At 34.5% G+C, this 24,851-nt stretch overlaps 2 protein-coding genes across 2 annotated transcripts; both read left to right on the forward strand.

Annotated features, from left to right (window-relative positions):
• Positions 1 to 21,506: 21,506 nt before the first annotated feature.
• LOC149534913 (F-box protein GID2-like) lies at positions 21,507 to 23,260 on the forward strand. The gene has a single exon (XM_089805676.1). It carries the CDS (start codon positions 22,656 to 22,658, stop codon positions 23,133 to 23,135), a length of 480 nt encoding a protein of 159 aa, XP_089661802.1. The 5' UTR covers positions 21,507 to 22,655; the 3' UTR covers positions 23,136 to 23,260.
• Positions 23,261 to 23,312: 52 nt separating this feature from the next.
• On the forward strand, positions 23,313 to 24,651 carry LOC149534914 (uncharacterized). Its single transcript, XM_089805677.1, has 2 exons — positions 23,313 to 23,442; positions 23,844 to 24,651. Exon 2 carries the CDS (start codon positions 23,972 to 23,974, stop codon positions 24,290 to 24,292), a length of 321 nt encoding a protein of 106 aa, XP_089661803.1. The 5' UTR covers positions 23,313 to 23,442; positions 23,844 to 23,971; the 3' UTR covers positions 24,293 to 24,651.
• The last annotated feature ends 200 nt before the right edge of the window (positions 24,652 to 24,851 follow it).

Raw genomic sequence — 24,851 nt, forward strand, 5'->3', positions numbered from 1 at the left:
AATTTAGTAACCATGATGACTATGTGTAGTGGAAGAATGGGATATGGTTCCACTTCTGGGATCTTAGATATTTTAAATGAGAGGGCACATGATGCAAATAGATGTACCATAAGGTTCTTGAATTTAGTGGCATTGATGTCTATTGGGACATAAAATTCATGAAGGGTGTTATTTAATATCTCTTGATAGAGTGGACTAGTATAGAGAAGATCTAGGATGGAGATTTGGGCTGGTGAGTCCCAAGGTGTTTCAAAATGTTGTATTAAGCTCCTAAGGGAGCACCCATAGGTGAACCTGCAACATTTATTTGGTTGTAATAAGTTGTGATAACACATAAGTGTTAAATACCTTTGACATGTATGGTATTGACCAAAGGTTTACTTTGGGATAGACAACCAATTAGATTTCCATAATTGATGTGGCTACAATGTAATCCTTGTTGTCTCAAAAGTTACCTTGTTTATGTTTACCATTGTTATAGTTATTGGTTGTGTTGCTTTTGTTTCCAAGTGTCTTTCCTATGTTGTTTTTATGGGGTGGGAAGGCATTTTGGTAGATTTATAAGTTTACATTTGGAGAGGTTTGTGCATTCCCTACCACCCTTATTTCTTTGTGTTTGATAAGCTCCTTAACATAGTCTTTGAGTTTTATACATTTGACTATGGCATGTCCTTTTACTTAGTGATAGGCACACAATTTTTTTTCTCTTTACTGTAAGTGGTTTTAGGTACATTGTTATCTTGTTGTTGTGTAGGTTGGAAGACCAAAATATAGTTTTGCACCATTTGGTCAAATAGAATATCCAAATGTTTGCCAAGGGGAGTAAAAACTCATTTAGGTTCATTATGAATGCATGATTTTTGTCCTTCTATGATAGATATATCATTCATTTGATTTAAGGGCTCTTGTTGATGGTATACCCATGTGTTTTGTTGATACACTTGTTGTTGACATGGTTGTTGTTGTTGATAGGACTCTTGATTGTGATATTGCTATCAGGATTTAACTGTGTAGTTTTTAGTCAAACTTGTTGACCTATGGTTGTTATTGATGATATGGTTATCATGGATAAGATTGTTATTATTGGTAGATAGTGTTTGGTTGATTCTGAGAAACACCTACCACATGAATATGCTTTGTATTGGTAGTGTTTTCAATCATTGTGCTCATGTTTTTGTACCAGTATCTAGATTTTTCATTGGGATATTCTCTTTGTATAATTTTATGACCTCATCTTCAATGAGTCCCTACTCTAGGTTTGTACCTGTACACTCGAAAGTGTCCCACTCTAAACCCTTCTATCCAAACGATTCCATGAGTTGGAATGCTTGGATGCCGGCTTAGAGCTCCCTATCCATGGAGTGCAAGAGAGTATATTTCAAGAATAAGAAAGCTCTCAAATGAGCCTTAGAGATACTCTTCTTGCTAGTAAACCATGCAATGGGAGGTTCCAAAGACAAGATGCAAGAATGCAAATGTCCCAAGGAGTTCCTCAAGGATGCAATGCAAATGAAGATTAAGCTAGAATGAGAATGTCAAATGCAGCTATGCTAGAATATGAATGAGAGTGTTACAATCCAAATATTAAGCTATGTGAGAGATTATTGCAAAATAGAAGCTAAACTAACATGCAACATGAATCTAAGCTAAAATGCCATGGATGAGAGAATGTAGACAAGGAAGAGAAGTTCTCCACAAAGCTCCAAAGAAAACCTGTTAGAAAACCTGCAGCATAACAATGTTCAAAAGATGGATTGATTGAGGGGGAAAGCTCTCTCCCTTTTAAAGATGCACGGACGGTGGATATCAAGATGAAGATGGTGGATGATCAACGGTTGAATTCGAAAATAGGAGTGATCCATGTGCACACACAAGTCAACCAATAGAATATAAGTTGACTTGTCACATAAGACAAAAAGTCTCACAAGCCTTTTCTTTTAATTATAAAATAGAAAAAGGACTTTATGTGTGCACTTTAAGTGGGTTAGAAGAATGGGGTCTTTTATTTAATTAAAAGGGGACATGTTCTTTTAATCAAATAATGAACTTAGGATAGCATAGTCAAACTATAGGTTATAATCAAATAAATTGATTATTAGCAATTTGGCTTAGGTAAGTGATTAAATTAATTTAGCCAAAATGTTGAAAAGGGGGCTAATAGTCTAGATGACCATTTTTAGGTGATTACAGTACCTTTCTCTCCAATGTCCTTGTATATTTATAGACATTTCAAGTGCATGCAATGCATAAGTTTTAGGTGTGTGTTGGTGATAAAATTTTTAACAAGTTATTTCTTGGACAAGTTGCACAATACTTAGGTTGTGAGGGTTTTCCACCTCTGTAAGAAGTCAGCGAGGCTTTTGCCTCCCTTCTATTTTGTCTAGACTAGGTATGCCATTGGTAGTTTTGTCTCAACTAAGTGAGTGTACTCTGCAACAAATATCTTAGAATTTTTTTCACATGTATTTATAGATCCATAAGGTATCCATTCTAACCATCCTAGAGTAGGGCCTCCAAGAATTCTTGGGAATAGACACATGAGAAATACGTCATTATAGGACACTTGTTGACAACACATGTAGAATTATTTCACATGTGTTATATGGTCTCACTTCCCCTAAATTTGTCAAATTTTAGTATCTCAAAATTTTTGAAGAAGTGTGTCACCATGATAGACCTATCAAAAGGACAGGGGCATAGATTCTAATATTTGAAAGTTTTAGGTTCATTGTCCACTTTTATGATGTAGTGCAAGGTAGGTGTATCCCTAAAGGAGATGACCTATCCCCCAACAAGTAACCACAAAATGGAAGATAAAAAACAATACAAATATTCAGATCAATTACAACATATATATTCTCATAATAGAATCATAAGATCTACATCCAACATGCCCGACTGTAAGGCCTTCTAGTTACAACCAAATACAATAATAGTTCTACAAGATCTCACAAGATCCAACACCTAGCAATTCTAGACCCACAATCTGGTAGAAAACCTAAACATAAATCTAAACTTGTGTTCACAAGCCATCCAGAAACCTTCTTATTTCCCAAGCTCACACTTAGCTACTAGCTTTACTAAACTTCACTTCTCTTAGTTACTCCATCACGATTGAATAAATTTATACATCACAAGACCCTCTACTTATACTAAACCAATCCACGAGTCATCGTAGCAAGATTACATTAAATAAACACTCAAGCCACAAGTTGGCCCGATATACTAAATTAAATAAGCACTTAGGACAAGCCCCTACATTTACAACCATCAATAACTCATAAGATAGAATATTTATGCAGCCTTAGACATAGGACCACATGCTATCCAATGACCCACATCTAAGAGTGTGCAAGTAAACTCCCATGGATCACAACTCGTAGAAACAACATATATATTCTCATAATAGAATCATAAGATTTACATCCAACATGCCTGACTATAAGGCCTTCTAGTTACAACCAAATACAACAATAGTTCTACAAGATCTCACAAGATCCAACACCTAGCAATTCTAGACCCACAATCTGGTAGAAAACCTAAACATAAATCTAAACTTGTGTTCACAAGCCACCGAGAAACCTTCTTATTTCCCAAGCCCACACTTAGCTACTAGCTTTACTAAACTTCACTTCTCTCAGTTACTCCATCACGATTGAATAAATCTATACATCACAAGACCCTCTGCTTATACTAAACCAATCCATGAGTCATCGTAGCAAGATTACATTAAATAAACACTCAAGCCACAAGTTGGCCCAATATACTAAATTAAATAAGCACTTAGGAAAAGCCCATACATTTACAACCATAAATAACTCATAAGATAGAATATTTATGTAGCCTTAGACATAGGACCACATGCTATCCAATGACCCACATCTAAGAGTGTGCAAGTAAACTCCCATGGATCACAACTCGTAGAAGCAATCTCCAAAGCCTGCTTGGGAAATTTGAACACGTTACCAATAGTCACCAAAATAGCTCCATCTCCAATACAATTACTCCAATCATTATGTGCACATAGGACAAAGTCCACCAATATGCCTTGACCATAACCCTAATTGAATAAAACATAGATCCACAAAATTTGAGATCAATGATCCTACATACATGATTGCCACTATCCTAGGATGCTCCTGCATCAGACAGCCAAGGTGCAAATAAAAGATGTTCTTAATAGTTGGAAGAGAATCTTCCAGGATTCAATACATAAACCTTGAACTAGTTCTTCACATTTATGTCTTGCACATTATTAACTTGTACACTCTTGCCTTTGTTCCACTTCTAGAACTCCTTTCCTAAAACTATCATTTTCACATCCATCTTTGGTGTGACACAGGTCTATTTCCCATGTTGATCTCTAATTGTTTAAGAATCCTTCAACTCAAATCACCTACCAAAACTTAGGCTCATCTTATCGAGATTTATATTCTGCAAATGAATCAGTGAAAACTTCCTACCACCCTTCTCAATTGTAAACACATTGTTGACATAATTATGCACTGCCCTAAAATCATATTACCAATGTCTACCAAGTAATATGTGACAACTAATCATGTCCACAATATTAGACAATACTTGATCTACGTATTGTCCAATCTAAAAATTAATAAGACACTTCTTTCCTACTTCCATATCATGTTAATCTTGTAACCAATTGATCTTATACAGACAATGATGCCTCACTCTCTTCAAACCAAGTTTCTCAACCATCTCGTTAATAACTAGGTAATTATCACTACTACCACCATCCACAATCATATTCTAACAGTTACCTCCAAATGTACAATAATTCCTAAACAAAACTCTACTTTGAAAAGATCCCAACACCTTTTTACAAAACAATACTCATTGAATCAACAAGTTATCCTCCACCTTGAGCTCATTCACCAAGTCCACATTCTCATTTACCACAACAACTCTTCTATCACCAAGCTTCCTGTCAGCATTGAGACATTCAAAAGATCTATGTCCTTCTTCACCACATCTAAAACAAGTACCCTTAAATACACCTCTACTTGTTCTCCTCCTCTTCTCAATAGGTTTTGGTTAATCCTTAGTAATTTGTTTTCTCTTCACTGAGTGATCCTACTTCTCATTCTCTCAGGAACTACCTTGATGTCTTTATTTTAGTGAATCTTTTGTCCTCATAGCATACTAATAAACATCCTCAACTGAATCAATTTTTAAGATACCAATCTCATCCTGGATATTGAATCTCAAATAATTAATATACATGGCACCTTTTCCTTAGAAAGTTCTCTGTGTCCAACCTAAATTGTTAACTTGTAAAACTCCTCGGCATAATCCTTCACAAAAAAGTCCTTTTGTTTTATATTCTACAACCTCTTAAACAACTCGAGTTCATAATCAACAAGAATGAACTTAGCCTTTAATTTTGTCACCATCAATATCCACCTAGTGATCTTCATTTCACCTTCCTCTTCTCTATCTCTCTACAATTCTTTCCACCATAAAGTCACATGTCCTCTTAGCTTAGTCTGTGCCAACATCACTCTAAGTGAATCTCCAATATCCTCTAACTCAAAGTAGTTTTCCAAATCACCAATCCAATCAATAAAATGTTTAGGATTCAAAGTATTTGAGAAATTAGTAACATCCACCTTATGCTTCAACTTTAACTGAGCTTTAGATCTATCTAACTGACCATTTTTGTCTTCCACTAGTCTCTCCACCCAATCAACTTTGACTTCACCACTAGATCCAACAACTTCAAGGTCTCCAACAACTTTTTCATAATCATCCTTTGTACCTACATTCCTCAGTACACTAGCTATAGCTCGCATAATCTTAGCAACCATATCATTCTTCATCAACTCCATCTCAAATATGAAATCTTCTTTAATCTTCTTTGAAACCTTAGTCTCCACAACATCAAGAGATCTACAATTTCCTATGGTCCAATTTTCTATGGAGGCATCTTCCAATACCTTCAAAAATACAAAGCAACAAATCCACTAAATCAACCAACTCTAATACCACTTGATGTAGTGCAAGGTAGGTGTATCTCCAAAGGACATGACCTAGACCCCAACAAGTAACCACACAATGGAAGATAAATAGTAACATAGATATTTAGATCAATTACAAGATCGCGCATAGTAGAATCATAAGATTTACATCAAACATGCCCAATTGTAAGGTCTTCCAGGTTATGACTAAATACATTAGCAAATACAAAAATAGTTCTACAAGACCTCACAAGATCCAAGACCTAGCTAGACCCATAATCTGGTAGAAAAACCAAAGAAAAATCTAAATGTGTGCTCTCAAGCCACCAAGCAACATTCTTGTTCCCCAAGCCCACAATTAGCTACTAGCTCCATTGAGCTTCACTCCTCTTAGCTACTCCATCATAAATGAATGAATCTAGGCATCACAAGATCCTCTACTTATACTAAACCAAGTCACAAGTCAACCTAGAAAGATTACATTAAATAAACACTTAGATTAAATAAAAACTTAAGGCACAAGTCAACTTGACAAACTAAATTAAATAAGAACTTAAAAAAAGCTCCTAAGTTTACAACCATAACTAACTCATAAGATAAAATATCTTTATGCAACCTTAGACATAGGCCCACATCTCATCCAATGATCCACATCTAAGAGCACGTAAGTCAAATCCCACAGATCAAAGCTAATGGAAACAATCTCCAAAGCTAGCCCAAGAAATAGGAACACATTACCAACAACCACCAAAATAGTTCTATGTCCAATATAATTACTCCAATCATTATGCACACATAGGACAAGGTCCACCAATATTCCTAGAAAATAACCCTAACTATGCAAAACATAGATCCACAAAATTGATCTCAGTGCTCCTACATACAGGATTGTCACTACCATAGGATGCTCCTACATCATTTTAGTTACTTGATGTAATTCCTTATTTCTTCCCACTCTAGGTTTAGAGGTGTTGTAGGAAGTTTTCCCATTCCAATTTTTCCTAGTTTATGATATGCATCTGATGGAGTAGGTAAATATGGTGGGTTCTATTGCATGAAGTGAGGTGGTTGAGATGATGATTGTCCTACTTCTTGGGTGAGATTTTGTGTTTGCTATAAATGTGACTAGATGTACATGTTATTGTGGGGGTGGATTTTACACATACTGAGGTGCAAGGTGATTGGGAAAGTGTTGCATAGATGGATGAGCTTGTGGTTGTACATATTGTATATATTATTTTATCGCTATTGCTGAGGTGGACGAGGATACACATTAGGTTGAGAAGCCATATCAGGTTTCCTACCGTATAATGTTTGTGTGCCTGCATGAGGAGGCATATTGGTATTGGGTGGCACAAAGTAGTTGATACTAGAGGTCATCCCCATCAACTATTGGTGTGGTAGGTGAATTTTGTGGTTACTTCTAAGTGGTATAATGAAAAAATAGTTAGTGATAGGTGGAAGTGAACTTGTAGGTGGTGGTGGTGGTTGATGTTATGCATAGAAGGTTATTTGCGATGAGGTTGGTGCAGTGGGAGTGAAAGTAGGGACACATGCAACATACATTTTTGGTTGACTAAATCCCCAAGGTGTAGGTGGAAGTAATGTGAGTATGCTTTTGGTGGTTGAGAATAGATTAGGGATAGTAATAGATGGTGGAATGGGTTGCATAGTGGGCCTTATAGGTGACATCCACGTGGTACAATTGAAAGATAATTGTGGGCCTTGCTAAGATGAGATGGGGGAATCATTAGTAGGTAGGACTTTGGATGTAGATGTAGGTTTTTGGGTGGTGACATTCTAGATGGGTGTTGTGGTGATAGGAGGTCCTACAATGTTCAGTGGTGTGGATATGGGTTTTGTAACAACAATAGTGGTAACAAGGATATTGGTAGATGCAACTTGTGGTGTGATATTTTATTGCAAAGCGTTATGGGTTATTGATTGTATGATGGAAGATGGGTTGTTTTGGGGGATGAGGGAGCTTAGTTGGGTAGATCTTGTAGTAGGGTCTACCACCTATTATACCACTGGTTAGATTTATTCTCTAGAAGTAGGAAGAGGATAATTAGGATCTATGGATCCCCATGATCTAGGTATTCTAAAAAGTGGATGAGTGAGATCTGAGATAGTGATGGGTGATGGTATTCTCCCAAAGTCAAATGCTCCAACATTATCTCTTTACAAATTGGCCATGATAGTATATTTCTTCCTATCAATGATGAAATTAAAAAGTCTTTCATTCCTAGGTTGATCCATGAACGCATCTATGTCAGATGTTGTGAGTTATGAACTCATGATGTTTTTAGTGTTTGTTCTTGGGTTTTGAGATGTTGGGTCTTGTATGCCTATGGTAATCTTGGGGTCATGTTGTGAGCTAAATAATTCTCTATTGGAATTTGGATCCATGTCCTTTTTCTTCATTTTATTTCTATTAGATGCATGGTTGGTGGCATGAAATAACACTATACCTAGATTTGAGATTCAAGAATGATATGGAGGTGGATGTAAATTGTAGGATGATCTTTGAGGCATTCTATTAGAAATAGGATGATGTAAAATCTATGATGCAAGGGTTTTCTAAGAAATGAATATGGTGAATAATGCAATACTAGGTAGGGCGTATAGATGATGCAAAAAGATGATGGTGGATGATTAGTTCTAAGCACATGATACTTGTAGGACCATAAGGATTACTTTGATATTAAAGTTGGATAAGATTTGATCTATGTGGAAGCTTCAAGAGGATGGGGGATATGTCAACCTAAGGTAGATTGATGACCATTTGGGAGATCTAGGATAATCAAATGTGGACCCCAACCTATGGACCAAGGTGACAAGGGGCACAAATAATAAGATAAACTATCCTAGGCATGTATTTTAGTACCAGGTATAGTTGCAATGATATGATGGATGTCTAATGTAAAATAGATGATTTCCAACATAACGATACCAAAGATATGATATGGTGGGAGATTTGATTCATGATGCTCACTAGATGGGTTTTATGGATATGTTCTAAGGATGATGGCTATAAAAATGCCTAAAGGATGATTTCTTGTATGATAATACCTAATAAGAACTCTAGGAAAAGGAATCTAATCATAGTGGTTATAGGTCATTCAGTTCATAAATCCATGATTGACTCTACTATTAAGGGTCATGTTATTGATTTTTTAGTCCAACTCTACCTGCAAAGCTACGTCAATACCACCTTTCTTGATTTGGAGTTCTTTTGTGATTCTTGGATTGGGTGCTATTCTCTTTCATTTTTTTCTTGTTCTCTATATGCTAATGATTATTTGAGTTTAGTTTTTGTGAACTTGGGTTTGGGTGGATCTAACATGGGTACTTAATTTGACTACGATTTGCTGAAAACAACTCTTAGATTTAGTTAGCCACTATGGTAAGTATACCCTAATTTAGTTTGGATGATAGGCTTCCTCATAAATTCTCTTAGGGTTATTGTGAATGAACTTGATAACAACCTTCCAATACATAATGATAACTTTCTTGATAATAGATAGGATAAGTGAACAAACAATCTCTTGAAGTAAAAAGCAACTTCATGGGAGACAAGCTAGTGATCTCATTAGGGAAAAGGATTTACAAAAATAGAACCAATATTGTGTATGTTCAAGAGATGTTCTTCACGAGGTCAGTCACAATACAAACACTTTAAACACATGCTATCCCTAAGGTCAAATTGGTTACGATATAATATTCATAGGCTTTCTAAGAAGAGCCCTCATGATGTTTTTTGGCTCTTGTGAGATATTTTCCTCTCAATCTAAGAGGTGAGTCAATATAAGAAGCAATTGACAAACTTACATGTCGTAGAACCTTCAAGACATGAAAATAGAAGCCCCCTTTCTGTGGGGTTGACAACTCATGGAGATGAAACCCAAGTAGCCTTATTCCTCTACTAGGGAAAAAACATATGTCATGTAACTTTAGTGAAGCCTTATATTCCCTTGAACTATGAATAAAATACCAATGATAAAAGGGGTAACTATTAGACTAGTTCATAATAATATTTGTGGAGTCCTTCCAATCAATTTGTATGCACGTGACTCACTAAAGAGCCTAGCCAACCATTGAAAACTTGTAGGAACATTTTCTTACCTTAGATTACCATTAACATGCATCACCTAAGCTTGAGGGGATGAAGCAAGAATTTGTTTCAGCACTTTATATACATACTGACATGGGAGTTTACTAGTTTGAGTTTGTTCTTCTATGAGGATGTGCTTTCTAAAGGGCATGCCTCTCTAGAAGTGTTCCTAGAGTTTTTGCAAATGATCTTGATAACGACTTTTTAATACACATGTCACTCAAGTACTTGAATCTAAAATACTAAAAAGTAAATAAGCCCACTAAAGTGTCTTTGAGAAAAACTCCTAGAAATACACCTATCACTTATTCTTTCCAAATTGAGATTATAGTTTTATCCGTAACAAAAAATACACATGATTAAGATGTAAGGTGCATTCTTTGGAAGTAAATGTGCATGCACTTAATAAGTCGATCCTCAACTTAAGGAATCGAGCGTGAAAGATTAAAAGAGGAGGGAATAAGAATGTTTTAGCCTTTAGCATTCAAGAATGTGTTTGCTCATTTTTAGCCCCAAAAAAAAAGTATTCAATTCACAATGTTCATTAACCATTATATATTCAAGATTGGATGGCTTCTTTTTATACCCAAATTTTAAAAAATTATTGTTTTGTTCATTCTCTTATCAATCAATATTGTGCAATATGAAAGCATTCATTGTTCATTTGTAAGCTACCAAAATGAAATGTGAATTCAATTTTAAGATTAAAAATTTGTAAACTCCATAAAAATGCCCTACATAGTCAACAAACACATTAGATATTACAAGCATGCACATTCTTGCAAATCAGAAGTGTGTTCTTGCAATCTCATTCCCACAACCTAGGAAATTGTGCCAAAATTTGGTAAATGAAACAACAAAATAGAAAGTAGTGTCCATGTGTGAATTTTGCATAGAGTGTTCTTGGAATATTGCATTCCCATAGGTAGAATTTCATGATCCTGCATGGTCAACTAGTATTTTGTGGAGTCAACTTGTTTCCCACAAGGATGGGAATGAGAGGAATCTTAGATGTCAGAAGAATAGAAAAAAATATGTGTTTTATTTTTTGAAGGTTGAATCCTCATTCGTGTAGGAATGAGATTATGTTCCAACAGGTAGATTGGCGCATTCTCATAGTCAGAGGATTGCAAATTTGGGAGAATTTTCTTGTTATGTAAAATACAATTTGAGTTATGGTGTTCCTTGAGTCTTTTCTTACATGTTTTACCTACAAAATCCAAAAATAAGCTTGCAATGACATTCAAAGCACAAATGTTAGCCAATTCGATAGTTTGTTCAAAGCAATGAAACCAATGTAGGATAGAGGAATGACTCTATTGTGGGGTCCCACTAGGCATGCCAAAATGTATGCAATAGAAACTAGTGTGTAAAGAATATGAAGATAAATCAAGCATAATTTATTAAAAAGGGGACCATATTCTAAATAATGCATCTACGTTTAGCTTTAGAGGATGGTGTGCTTAAGTACTAGAACAAGATATATGTTTCCAATCATGAAGGGTTGCGGAAAGATCCAATAGCAACAAATATGATATACTGTAAAGGAAACCAAAATAATAGAAATGCAAACTTGTAAATTTGTGTAGCCTTCTTGATGCTTGGATGTGGTCTAGTGATTGGATATGTATGCTCAAGCTTCAACAATGGATGTAAATGATGGATGAATGCATGAAAATTTGAGTATAATAATAGTGCTTCGATAATATTTAGCTCTCAAAATAGTATAATAAATTTACTCAAATGGTGGATTATTTGTGAAGGATACATAGGTTCAATTTATAGGCCAAGGGTAGGAGAAACACATGAGAAGGATGTAAAGAAGATTGTGAGGGAGGGTTAGGATGCAAGGAGAGATGATCACATGGATTGTGCTTTCTCAAATCTATAGCATCACAACAAGTGTCATAAGGAGAGAGTGTGTATGAGGAGATGGGCTTTGTGGATAAGTGAATGAGGTGTGAAATAGACTTTTGTGTTTAGAGGTAGAAGAGGGAGATGTGATAGGAGAGTGGACATAGGCTCCAAGTCAAGGAGACTTAATCGTTCCTTGATTTGTGCAAGTGATCTCGAGAGGTAATTTAGAAATGGATAGAAAAAGTGATGTGGCTCAGTTAAGAGGGTGAGGTGGCTCCATTAAGAGGGGAAATGTGGCTAGTAGATGCATTTGTTAGAAAAAACAAAGGTGGGAGAGTTTAATTAAATAAATACATAATTTATTTAAAAAGGGTAATTACTAGTGCATGAGTTGGGTTAGGCTAACTGTTAGATTAAGGGTTAGTTTGCATTTTGAGGAATTTAATTAATTGAATTAATTAAATGGATGAGAGAATTTGGGATTAAATTATATGGGTTGAGCATTTATTTAATTTAATAGAGGAAGGGGGATTCAATTAATAAATTAGACTATTGGTTGTTTAATTTATTGATCAGACTATAATAAATTAATTAGGGGATAATATAAATTAATTAAATATGCCTTAGAAGATGACTAAATATGATTACATATTTTTGTGATCAGATTTAGGTGTCTATGGTTAGGATTAGAGAGATGAGTACTAGTTTCATGCAAATATAACCAATGTCACAATGGAATAAACCATACATAAATGGACAAAAGACACAAACATTTACATTCCTCCTTCACCATAAAATAGTCGGCTTCTTTTATACATTATTCTCTCTTAAATTCTTATAAAAAATGAATTCCTATTTTTTCCATTTAAAATACATTGCAAGATATACTTTACAATACTTACAAAAAAAAATACTAACACACAATTCAAAAAGAGAAATAACCCATTCAACTATATAAGGAAAACAAAAAAAACCTCACTTGCATTAGCTCTCAAAATAGAAACCTCAGGTATGCTCAAGTACTTCTATAATGTTTCTACAATGTTTACTATAATAAAATTATATTATTGCCTTCTTTAAAAACTAATGGTTACTAACAAAAGTCAACTACTATATATTTTAGCTTCTATAGGTCAAATCTACAAAAAGGAAGGCAATGAAGGTTTACTTTGCATCTCCCAAAAATTAAGTGTATTTCCTTTACACATTACTATCTACTAAGGGTTTAGAAATAAATAGCAAATGACTTGTTACATTGAATTTCAATTCAGGAAAAAAATGGAAAGATCCTACGTTAAAAAGGGAATATGACAAACTTAAATAACTTTGATTGCTCAACATTAGACATCTTCTATAATGACCACTTTAAATATCTCTAACACATTCTGAAGGTGATTGGTTCATAACCAATATGGGTAAAGTCAAATGATAAGGCACCACCTTATCATCTATTTGGTAAAATTTATATAACAACTTCAAATAGAACCATCATACTCTTCTCAACGAGATTTCAAACTAGTAAATGCTTGATATAACACATCTATAGAGATAAAATCTCACCTATAATTAACCTAAAAAGGTAACTCGTGTATGCAATATTCATATTGACAAGATTGTATTATTTTATTCTTTATTACGTAATAGTTACTACTTCTAATGAACTACTAAATACAAGTTTTGCTAGATCAAGACACAAGACACTCTCATAAAAAGCCAAATCTTTCACTACATCACTACACTGAGCAAGAAAGGGAGAAATACAAGGTTTAGTTGGCTTCTAAAAAAACTAGGTATATTTATCCCCTACATTAATGTCTCCTTAATATTTACAAATACATTATATCTAATTTGATAGATAGATTTTTACAATAGGACAATTTTGAGATGATCGACAAAAGTAAAGAAATAACCCATATTGTAAAACGGCTTTCTTGACAATGATTAAATACCAAATGAAAGGGCCCCACCTTTACAACAATCTCATCACTCGCAATAAAACACATCTAGGGAGATAAAGTTTCTCTAAAATAAGGTAGCCTAGATATACAAAACTAATTTTGTAGTATACATACTAAAAAGCTTGTATATTTTTTGCTTCTTTATTACCTAATAGTTACTACTTCTAATCAACTATTAGATTTTATCTTTAATAGATCAAATAATTAACAAGAAAGGGAAACAATGAAGATCAACTTAGTGTCCTTCGAAAAAGAGGTCTACATCCTCTATACTTAAATGTCTACTACAAATTTGCAAAAGGTAGATTTCTAATTACAATTATTCATTTTCAATGTAGGAAATTTTGGAGAAAACTTACAAAATAAAAGCAACAACACAGACTAAAAGAACTTAGCTCTCCCACAATTCAAAATCAATTGACATGGGCACACAATCATAGCAATCTTCAACTATGAAAAATATAGAAGACATTCTCATATAATTAACATTCTCCTTTCATCACTACACTCTGCAAGAAAAAGAGTAAAATAAGGTTTAGTTTGCTTCTTGAACAAAATCAGGTATGTTCCCACACCACATTAATGTCTCCTCAATATTTACAATGACATTATTTTTGATTTGTTATATTGGTTTTCATAACATGACAATTTGGAGGAGACTACAGAAGGAAGATAACAATCCACAGTATAAAAAGGCTTGCTTGTCAATGCAAGAATAAATGAAAATGAGTTGTGAACATTGACTCTATCACAAAAAACTATCAAAGTTAGTCACAAATAAGGGTGCAAAATGAAAGATTGACTACAACAATATTCCTAGAATTATAGTTCATACCACATTCACAAATTCTTGGTTTTTTTGCAAATCAATTGATGGAACTAATCCACATGCATTAGGAGAAGTTACCCAAGGACACGACTCTCTTTCTTCTTTTTCAATTTGGGAATTTTATTATTTTTACAATGTACATGATTAGACCTTTCTCCAAGTTATGCACACCAAAGAAGTGCCCTTTCTTAGATTATTTACGACATAGGATATTGTATGACATTGTTTTCCTACTAACTCTTACATTAGTTGATTACATTGGCAATGCATCTCATTAAATGGAAGTAACATCATTCATTACATCTTCAAAGAACTACATAGTAAATACTTATATGGTTATTGTGTCACTGATCTACAGAATCATATTAAGTGAAAAATCAAAAGGTCATTCCTTGAGAAAAGAATGGTTTTCAACTTGGAAATGACTTCAATGTCTACATTTCTACTAGACAACTAACTAAAAAATAGAAGGTTGAGAAAATAAAGGTAATGCAAGTAACTCTAATGGGGCTATGAATATTTGACTAGTAGAAGAGCAATGTCATGCATAATTTGAGACTATACTCGAGCTTATTGATGCCAATTTGGCAAAAAGGCACTATCCAATTTGATAGTAGGAATGACCAAACTATTTAGCTTACTATGAAAATACTTTTCAATCCATGGCCTCTCGAAAGAGGAATGATTAATTCACATACGCAGACCATACTAAATGCTCAATTCAATTCCTATTATGGAATGACATATGCACTCTATCTCTTGATCCATGAATTTGTAGCTTGACAATGTCACTAGTAATCTTACAAACCGAGTTTGTCACTTACTATGTATTGTAGTTATCACCACACTCTTTACTTGATTCACAGAACCATTTACCTTTTCATTCTCCACCATAGATTCTCAACCTTCCTTGTTTTTCATGGATGCAAGTACTTCTTTCTACCATCATTTCCATCCATTCACACCTCATATTTCTCCATCAAAGCCTTGGGGCTCCACAAATATGTAGAAAAAAAGAGATTTTGTATATCTTAAAAAAGCTACTCTTCACAACTGCATTCTTTAAACATTGGTTATAATACCCATTGTAATACAGTTCTTCACAAAGTTCTTATGCATAATGACAAATATTATGTGTATTCAATTAAAAAATATATAAACTATTACTCTCAAATTTAGGATTATTGCATAATCTTGTACCTAGAAATAAATATAATTGGCTTTATATTGGACAATAACAAACAATGTCATGTCAAAATAATATAATTTCAAATTTTTATTCGTTGACTATGACAAATGCATTGATATATCATTAAATTAATGATTACTAATTTGACATATATACAAATGATACTTGTTTTTTCAAAATTGCGAATTGTAAAAGAAAATCTCATCCTTATTACATAATCATGTTTCCTTCTAATTTGTACAACAAAAAAAAAAAAAAAATACATTGGTTCTAACCAATGATACAAATACTCCAACACATACTTTGTACAATGATATAATGTTACTATATCAACTAAAACAATGTTTACATTTGGATCATGTTTGACAAACATTTTATATTAATAAATTAATGTTAGTTATTTCACTCATTTAAAGAGTTCCAACTCAATTAAATTTTATTAATTTTATCGATGTTGTGTCTATTCTATAAATTTCAAAATTTCACAACAAAACAAAGGTTTTAAATAAATTTTTTAAACTTAACTTTAACACAACAAAATTTAAATTTAATCAATTCATACAAAATGAAAAAGCTTAGAAAAAATAAAATAGATAAAAATATGTTTAAACCACTTAGATTTTTAAAATGTAAATTATCTTTATCTTTTCTCATATATTTCAAAAATGGTACAATTTTTCTTGTTTTTAGGATGTAGAACAAATCTTCTATAATGTTTACAAATAAATAAAAATAAGAAAGCTTTATACAATATTTAATAAATATATTTCATTTGTATAACATAACTATCAAATAGCTTGTTATAAAATTTAAAATAATAATATGAATGCATTCAAAAGTACTGTTTTCTATCTCAAGCATTTCAAGTGAAATAATTCAATATTACAATAGTACATTGCCTAATCAAGTGAAATAACTATTTTTGAGGTCATTGATATATTTGTAAAGTTTTGTTATTAATTTTATGTTGAAGAAATTAATATTTCTAAAATTTAATTGATTGTTATAATTTGGTGTTATAGACTCCTTTTCTCAAGGCTTCCTCCATCTCACTTTTCTTTACGAAGTAAATATTAATTTAGATTTTTCTTTTCTAATTTGATGATTTGTATGTAGTTGATGAATGCAATATATATATATATATATATATATATATATATATATATATATATATATATATATATATATATATGAAAATGAAAATAATTAAAATTAATCTCCTACTATCTTCAACATTGAATTGTTTATTAATTTAAACAAAATAAGTAATAATAATTATACCCAAAACTATTTTTTTAAAGAATTTTGATAGAGTTAAGTGGTAACAAGAAATCTAATTATTAAATATAATATAGTTTGATTTAAGATATTTATTTTATTTTTCTTTAATGATATATCTTAATAAACATTAATAAAAATTGCTAAAATATTTTACCATTACAAAATATTAAATATTTTGTTTAATATTTAAAATAAAATTTCATATTGCAAACATAATTTGTCAAATATAAAATTGAAGATACTACTCATATTTTTCTTTCTTATAGCAAGGACAGAATGCATCTAGTTCCCACCAATAGTAGTTTAGTAGTTTTGATTTGTGTTGTGGATAGTAGTTTTGATGTTTGTTGAGTTCAATAGAAAGAAATAATATTAATGTAAAGTGTTGTTTAATAATTGAAATAAATGTAAGAGATTTTGTGAGAAAAAAAAAAAAAAAAAACCATGTTTTCAAAAGCCTCTAAAATAATTTGTTGTATTTTGTGTACAAAAAATTGCAAGCCCTATTGTAGTACAAAACAACCAATCAAATTGTCAATAAATATATTTTTGTGAATTAGTTTAAATATAATACATATTTAAACTTTATAGCTTCAAAAATAATTAAATAATAAACTATTCTAATTGGATAAACATATGAAATGTCAATATATATTTTTGTGATTTAGTTTAAATATAATATATAGTAAAACTTTATAGTTGTAAAAAGTAATTGAATAATAAACTATTGCGATTGGATGAAAAAGTTGCACTCCCTACTATAGTGAAAACAATCAATCAAAGTGTCAATAAATATTTTGTATTGAATTATTATCAATGCAATAAATATGAAAATTTTATATGTCAAAAAGTATTTGAATAATAAATTGTTCTAATTGGATAAACAAATTAAAAAGTTAAAGTGCATTAAATACTATAGTTTTTTGCCTACAACAAGAACTAATAAATTGTAAAAGATTATCTACAATAGCATATGCAAAGAAATGTTGATGGCACCGGTATATCTACAATGGACCATTGAATATGATCATAGGTAGATCACAAGTTTTCACTAATATGACACATTTTTACCATAATCATGCACTGTAGAGTGTGCTCTCAAACATTGACTAAAGTATCTCTTCAACATTTTAATCTTTTTTCATAACTATTCTCTTCATTCTTATAATGGAATTTGAAATTTTTGTTCTTTTATTTATTCAAAGTGAAGTAAAACATAATGTAGGTTTTTGGTATTTTATTAGTTCTAATTCCTTGAAATTGATTGAAAGAAATTTGAGTGCAACTACGTCAAGGGTTTTGATTAATAAGAGAGGAGATTTTATCTGATGAGGATGGTGAATGCTGTCATGAATAATGCATTTTTCTTCAAAATTGTAGATTACAAACTCAAAGTTGTGGCAGTGGATGCCTTATATACAATCTCATATACAACTGACCAAGTGCTAATACAGTCAGGTCAAACTATGGATGTGCTTCTAACCACTTCAAAACCCCCATGACTCTACTACATGGCCATCCAGACATACAACAACCAAGCTCGAGGTGGTCAATTCATAAGCACTACAACAATTGCTCTACTACAATTGACGACAACACCGGTTTTCTTCCTTTAATGATACCTAATTTGCATGCAAATTCAACGATAACATGAAAAGCTTTATTAAATTTATGATTTAAATTCTAATTTCTAATTACTATAGAAACTACAATGACAAATACATGTCATTATGTGGCACTTGTTACTCTTTGGAAGGAAATTTGGTTCACTCTTTGAAAAGATAAAAATGCTTCTTTTTACTCGCAACTTTATAGATATAAATGTTTCTATGTTCACTAAAGCTTGCATATGTAACAATGTAATGTTACAAATTCAAGGACAAACCAACAAGGTGGCCTTTGAGGTGGCCCACCTGTAGGAGTTGCTCAATCATTGGGACAACATGTCGTGTACGATTGCCCAGGTTCCATCGAATTTTGCTTCTATGAACTAGACTCTGCCCTATGGCCACCGTCAGGGTCGTAGTTCCTTTGCTCGCCACTCACGAATGCCACACTCTCAAGCTCCCCACCACTCACCTAGTGGTGTATTTAAGGACCGTCGTCGCCATTCCGCCTCTCCGTGGTAAGGCTTTGGCTAGTCACCGATTGTTCCTCCTGCTACTCATGTTGCCTCTGGTTGGCCTTCCTCTAATTGTGACTCGAAATGGTCATTGCCCCGCTTGGATTGGCAATTTCACCTCCCAGGGCAGAGGGAGAACCAAAAGAGAAAGATGTTAGTAAAGATGGGTGGGCTCTTCTCGAGCCACCCACTAGCCCTGTTGATGTATGGGGTTATGATAGATAGATAGATAAAATTTTAACGTCCACGAGGCCAAAAATAGCCTATGGGACAGCAAGACAACTCAAGCAGACTTAAGTAGCGCTGTTCGCCTCTTGTGTAGACTAATGATGAGCCCCCCCAATTGCTCAATGTACTCTTCGTTGAATAGGTTATGCCAAGAACTGTCACATATAGTATCCGCAAACTTATCCCTGCTATCCTTGTAGGCCTCACATTCTAGAATAAAGTGCTGTTCAGTTTCCACTTTCCCAGAATTGCAAAATTTGCAAATTCTCTCTTCCCAAGCCTCCTTTGGCCTCTTCCAACGCCCGGTCTCACAACGAAGTTGGTGAGAGTTGGTTCTCAGCTGAGCAATAAGAATTTTAGCTCTCCAAGAAATGTTGGCTCCTATGTACACTTTTTCGAGTTGATCACAAGTGGGGTTGAACTCATTTATATAATATAGTTTCTTCCTCCCAATCTCGCTTCCCCAATTTCTCTTGTAGAATTTCTCCATAACAAAGACCTTTATTTCTTTATTACTTGTGGGGCACATATTGAAATGAATATTCCATTTACTCATCCACTTGATGTTTTGTTGCATCCATGTCCTTTTTCGCTTACATAGTGTGTCACTAAAGACAACTTTCGGCCATCTATCCTCTTCCATTTTTTCGATTCTTTTTAGATAGCTTAAAAGGCGAACCATAGCAAGTGCCTCAATAGGCGCAGCCCCCATTTCACTTAGCATGATGTCATATGGAACAGTGCTTTTAATTTTAAACTTGCTTGTAATCAAGCGCTTTTGGATTCCTTCGATTTGTTTCCATTGTGCTATAGTAGTGCTGCTGGCCCATAATTCACACCCATAAAGAACAACTGGCAGCACAAGAAGACCAAACAAGGTTTGAATAGTTTTCCAATCCCACAACTCCGCTTCACGACACCTATTCTGAAGAGCGTAGAAAGCCTTCCATCCACCTAATGTCCTTTTATACCTGCAGCTAGACCAGCTTAGTTTTTTGTTGAAATCGATGCCAAGGTATTTATATTTCGCAACTTCTTCGAGAACACTTCCATTGTAATAAAATTCATGTTGATGCTGTTTTTTATTATTAGAGAAAATCATAACCTTGGTTTTGCTGATATTGACTTGCATCCCCACCATTCTACAAAAGCGCTCAAGAGAAGATAGATGGTCTTGCAAACCACAAGTAGATTTGGCAATTAAAATGAGGTCGTCCGCATATAGGAGTAGCTTTATAACAAATTCCCCTAGCTGAATGCCTTCACGCTCTTGCGTGTTTAACCACTCTTCCAGTTTGTCAATATATAAACCAAATAAAGTAGGGGATAAAGGGCAGCCCTGTTTGACCCCGATATCGCTCCTAAAACATTCTGAAATGCCATCTGAAGTTCTGATTTTGACTTTCACCTCTTCGTACATTCTATGAGCAGCAGCTCTGAGATGCCTAGGAATCCCCAATTCTTCCATCCTCAACCAAAGTTTGTCTCTCGGAACGGTATCAAAAGCCTTTTTGAAGTCAACAAAGCAACAAAAAACCTCTTCTTTTTTCTCCCACTCTTTTTCAATAATGTGTCTCAGAGTGACACAGTGATCCACTGTCGAGTGCTTTGGCCTAAAACCAGCTTGCCCTTTAGCACGTTTATGATTTTCTTCTGCCCATTTGCTGATCCTAGTTTCTATCATACTGCCATAATCCACCACTAACCCCGCTGATGTATGAGGTTTCAATAACCCCCATGATCCACCTCCCTTGATGAGCACAATTAATATGTTGTTTTTGATGAATAGTTTTTAGCTTTCCAGCTTTTACCATGTGAACTATTGCGAAATCACTTTTATATAAATATGTAATTTTAATATTTTAATTAATAGAAAATGCACTATTCAAAATTTAAAAAATTTAAACTAAACTATATTACAATTCCTTTTTCTTTTCCAAGTATAAAAAACCAAATTACTTTGTACCCTGATCATATGCAAATCTCAACCAGGCTGGATTTCCGTAAAAGGTATTTTATTCCCTTCCAAGGAGCTAAACAGATATATGGAAAGAACTGCAAAAGGACTGGGTTTGGGCGCTTCCTCTTGTCTCTACTCAGCCGCGCTGCCGTGAATAACTTCACCCACTCTTTTCTCGTAATTCTGACAACCCTCGCATCTTTTGACTTCCACTGCAAACCCCATTCTTAATCCTTTTCAATCGTCAAACGGAGCACATTGCAATGCGTGCAATTTGACCTGATCGATCTGCTTCCCCTGCAAAATTGTAATTTCCTCATCGCTGCTTTGGACCCTTGTCAACGGACTCTTTTCTACCCCCAGATGCTCATAAAACTCCATTCACGGGTGAGTACCTATTCCCTCGACAAACGTCCAGACAAATTCCTCTTCACAACCCACATTAATGGCGATTCGATGTGATTTGATAGGAAGACATTCCATCGAGATCTGCTACCTGACCGTTTTCTGCCCTCTGTTATATGCTAACGGGGATTCCCTCCCCTCTTCAACCGATTACCAACCAAACCCTCTTTCCTCAACGAAACCCTCTTTCATTTGGGGATCCCTTCTCCTGTTCGAGCAAATACTCATCAAATCCCTTTTCATTTGGGGAGATCCTACCTTGTTCAATCAAATACCCAACAAATCCCATTCTCCGTTCGAGTAATTATCCCACAAATCGCTTTTCATTTGGGGAGATCTTCCCTTGACCAAGCAAACAGTCAACAAATTGTTCTTCATTTGGAAGATCTTCTCTTGATTAAGCAATTTGGGAGGAGATCTTCCTCTGATCAAGCAATAGCCAATAAATAGCTTTTCATTTGGGAGATCATCTCTTACTCAAGCAAACAGCCAACAAATTGTTTTTCATTTAGAAGATCTTCCCCTGACAAAAAAATAGCCGACAAATTGTTATTCGCTTCCCCTAGTCAAGCATATAGCCAACAAACCGCTATTCATTTGGGAGGAGATCTTCGCTGTTCAATCAAAAACCCTACAAATTATTTTTCATTTAGAGAGGAGAATCTTCCCCTTTTCACATTTTCATTTGGGAATTGAAGAAAATATCCAACAAACCCCTTTCCATTTGTGGGTCTCAAATGGATTGGTGGCATCAGGACGAGGATATATTGATGGAGGTGCTAAAGCGGCTGGATCCGAAATCCCTAGCAGTATCAGGGTGTGTGAATAAGCAATGGAGGCACATTGCAGAGATGGAGAGTGTGTGGGAGGGAATGTGCACCAAACACTGGCCAAAGGAGGATAACACTCACCCCTGTTATCACCCCGTTGTGGTGGCGCTAGGAGGATACCGCCGCCTGTATCTGCTCTTTATCAGGCCCGTGCTCTCCTCTTCTTCTTCTTCCTCCTTCCATGGCAGGGGGAAACAGGGGAGGCAGGGGAATATATGGAGTAAGGAGCAGCTGCAGCTTTCTCTCTCTCTCTTGTCCATCAGCTGCTATGAACGCATGGCCAAGATCACGGACTCACATTCCTTGCTCTTCTTTTGTAAGCACAACACCAATCCCAACTCGGACATTGTACATTACAGTCCCCTTTGTGCTCACTATTACCAGTGATTAGATATCGATGGTAGAATTTTCTTTTTCAATCTTTCGTTCATCCATCTTTGGATGGGTGTTAGTTTATTAATGTTGGATGACATCTGGTTTCTAGAGTCTTAATATATATTCATTTGATTTCATATCATGGTCTTGATTCAGTTTGGTTCTTTTGATCTCGATTGGAAAGCATTTGAATTTTCGCCAAGAAAGTGTAGTTTTCTGATATGCATAAAATCGAATGTGAACTAGTAACTCCAGCTACGGTGATTTTCTCCAAGTAAAAGAATTTTATGAGTCATTTGTCTACAAAATTTGCAGACTGGTGAGTAGCATATCTAGATATGGTGTATCAAATTACTGCAACTGTCAAGAGCACTCTGTTTATTTTCTTTTCTTGATAAATTAGCTATTCAGAAATGTGATGATTTTGAGAAAAAAATTCATCCATGTTAAGTATTATTCCTGTCTTTTGGTTCCTACTTATTTTGATGATGGATTTTATTTTAATAATGTTATATGAAATCTGGATTCTAAAGTTTTAAAATATATTCATTTGATTTTGGTGCCACGATCCTAGTTTACTTTGGTTTTTTTAAATGCTTTTCACCAAGAATCTGTAGTTTCTGATGTGCATTGAATTAAAATTTTCTCCCCCAGTTATGGGTTTTTTCTTTTTTCCTTAAGTATGAAAATTCCATAAAACATTTGTCCCCAAATTTGCAGACTATGGTGTAGCACATTGATGGTAACCAAGAATATAAAGATATTCTCTCTACTTTTCATGAAGTTGATAACTAAGCTGTTTAGAGCGTCATCAATTTTTTTGGGAATTTTTGAAATGCTGTCTCGCAATGCCGTTGCCGCTGCCGCGCGTGCTCGAGAAGGAATTGCAGCTTGCAGGTGTTGGAGGTTCTTTGGCTGTGGATCCTGTCTCATTTTCTGAAGGAGGTGTTTGTGCGGATGGCTCTGCCCCCACTGTGGGTAAACATGGTCTATGGCCCCCAAATTGGTGGCTTTTCCTTCTGCGCGGCCTGCTGACGGTGGGATGGCTCAGCAGGAAGGTTGCTTACGTTCCCTTGGTCCCTTCATCTTTCTGTGGCTGGTTCCCTGTGAGTTTTCGGGTCTGGCTCTGGGGTGCCCTCTTCTCAGGGGTGGGTGGAGCGGAGGTCTGATTTTGATTGCGTCTTATTACTGCGTGGAAGCAGGTCTTGGGGTACGAAAGGGCCCTCTTATGTTCAATCACTGCGAAATAGTGGGAGTTTGTAGTGGGAGTTTGGGTGCTGTAACTAAGTTGATAGTCTCTAAATCTTTTCCTATTTGTAGTTCTATTTGGGTGAATTTGCTCATTTATCGATTTAGGGGCTTTTTTGGTTTTGGCCCCGTGTCAAGGAGCTCCACACTTGGATATCAAAGCATTGGGATCTATATTTTACTAATTTTGTCAAGATCTTTCCTTTGGTAAAGAGTTCTTTAATTGTTAGATTCGATAATGAGAATGATAGGAGAGCGATTCCATGTGATCATTTCTTTACTTGGGAAAATTGTGTCCCTTTGATGGTAAACCTTGACATAACAATTATAACCATACCACTGAATCTTTTTGCAACATGCCTATTTGGATTCAACTTCTTAATCTACTCTTCATCTTTGACATGATTTTGTTCTTGAGGAAGTTGGTGAGGCTTTAGGTGATTTCTTAATGGTGGATTCAAAATCTTTTGATATATTACA

The sequence above is a fragment of the Cupressus sempervirens genome, chromosome 10 (genome assembly GCF_028749045.1).
Source record: "Cupressus sempervirens isolate cs-2001-9-10 chromosome 10, ASM2874904v1, whole genome shotgun sequence".
NCBI lineage: Eukaryota > Viridiplantae > Streptophyta > Pinopsida > Cupressales > Cupressaceae > Cupressus > Cupressus sempervirens.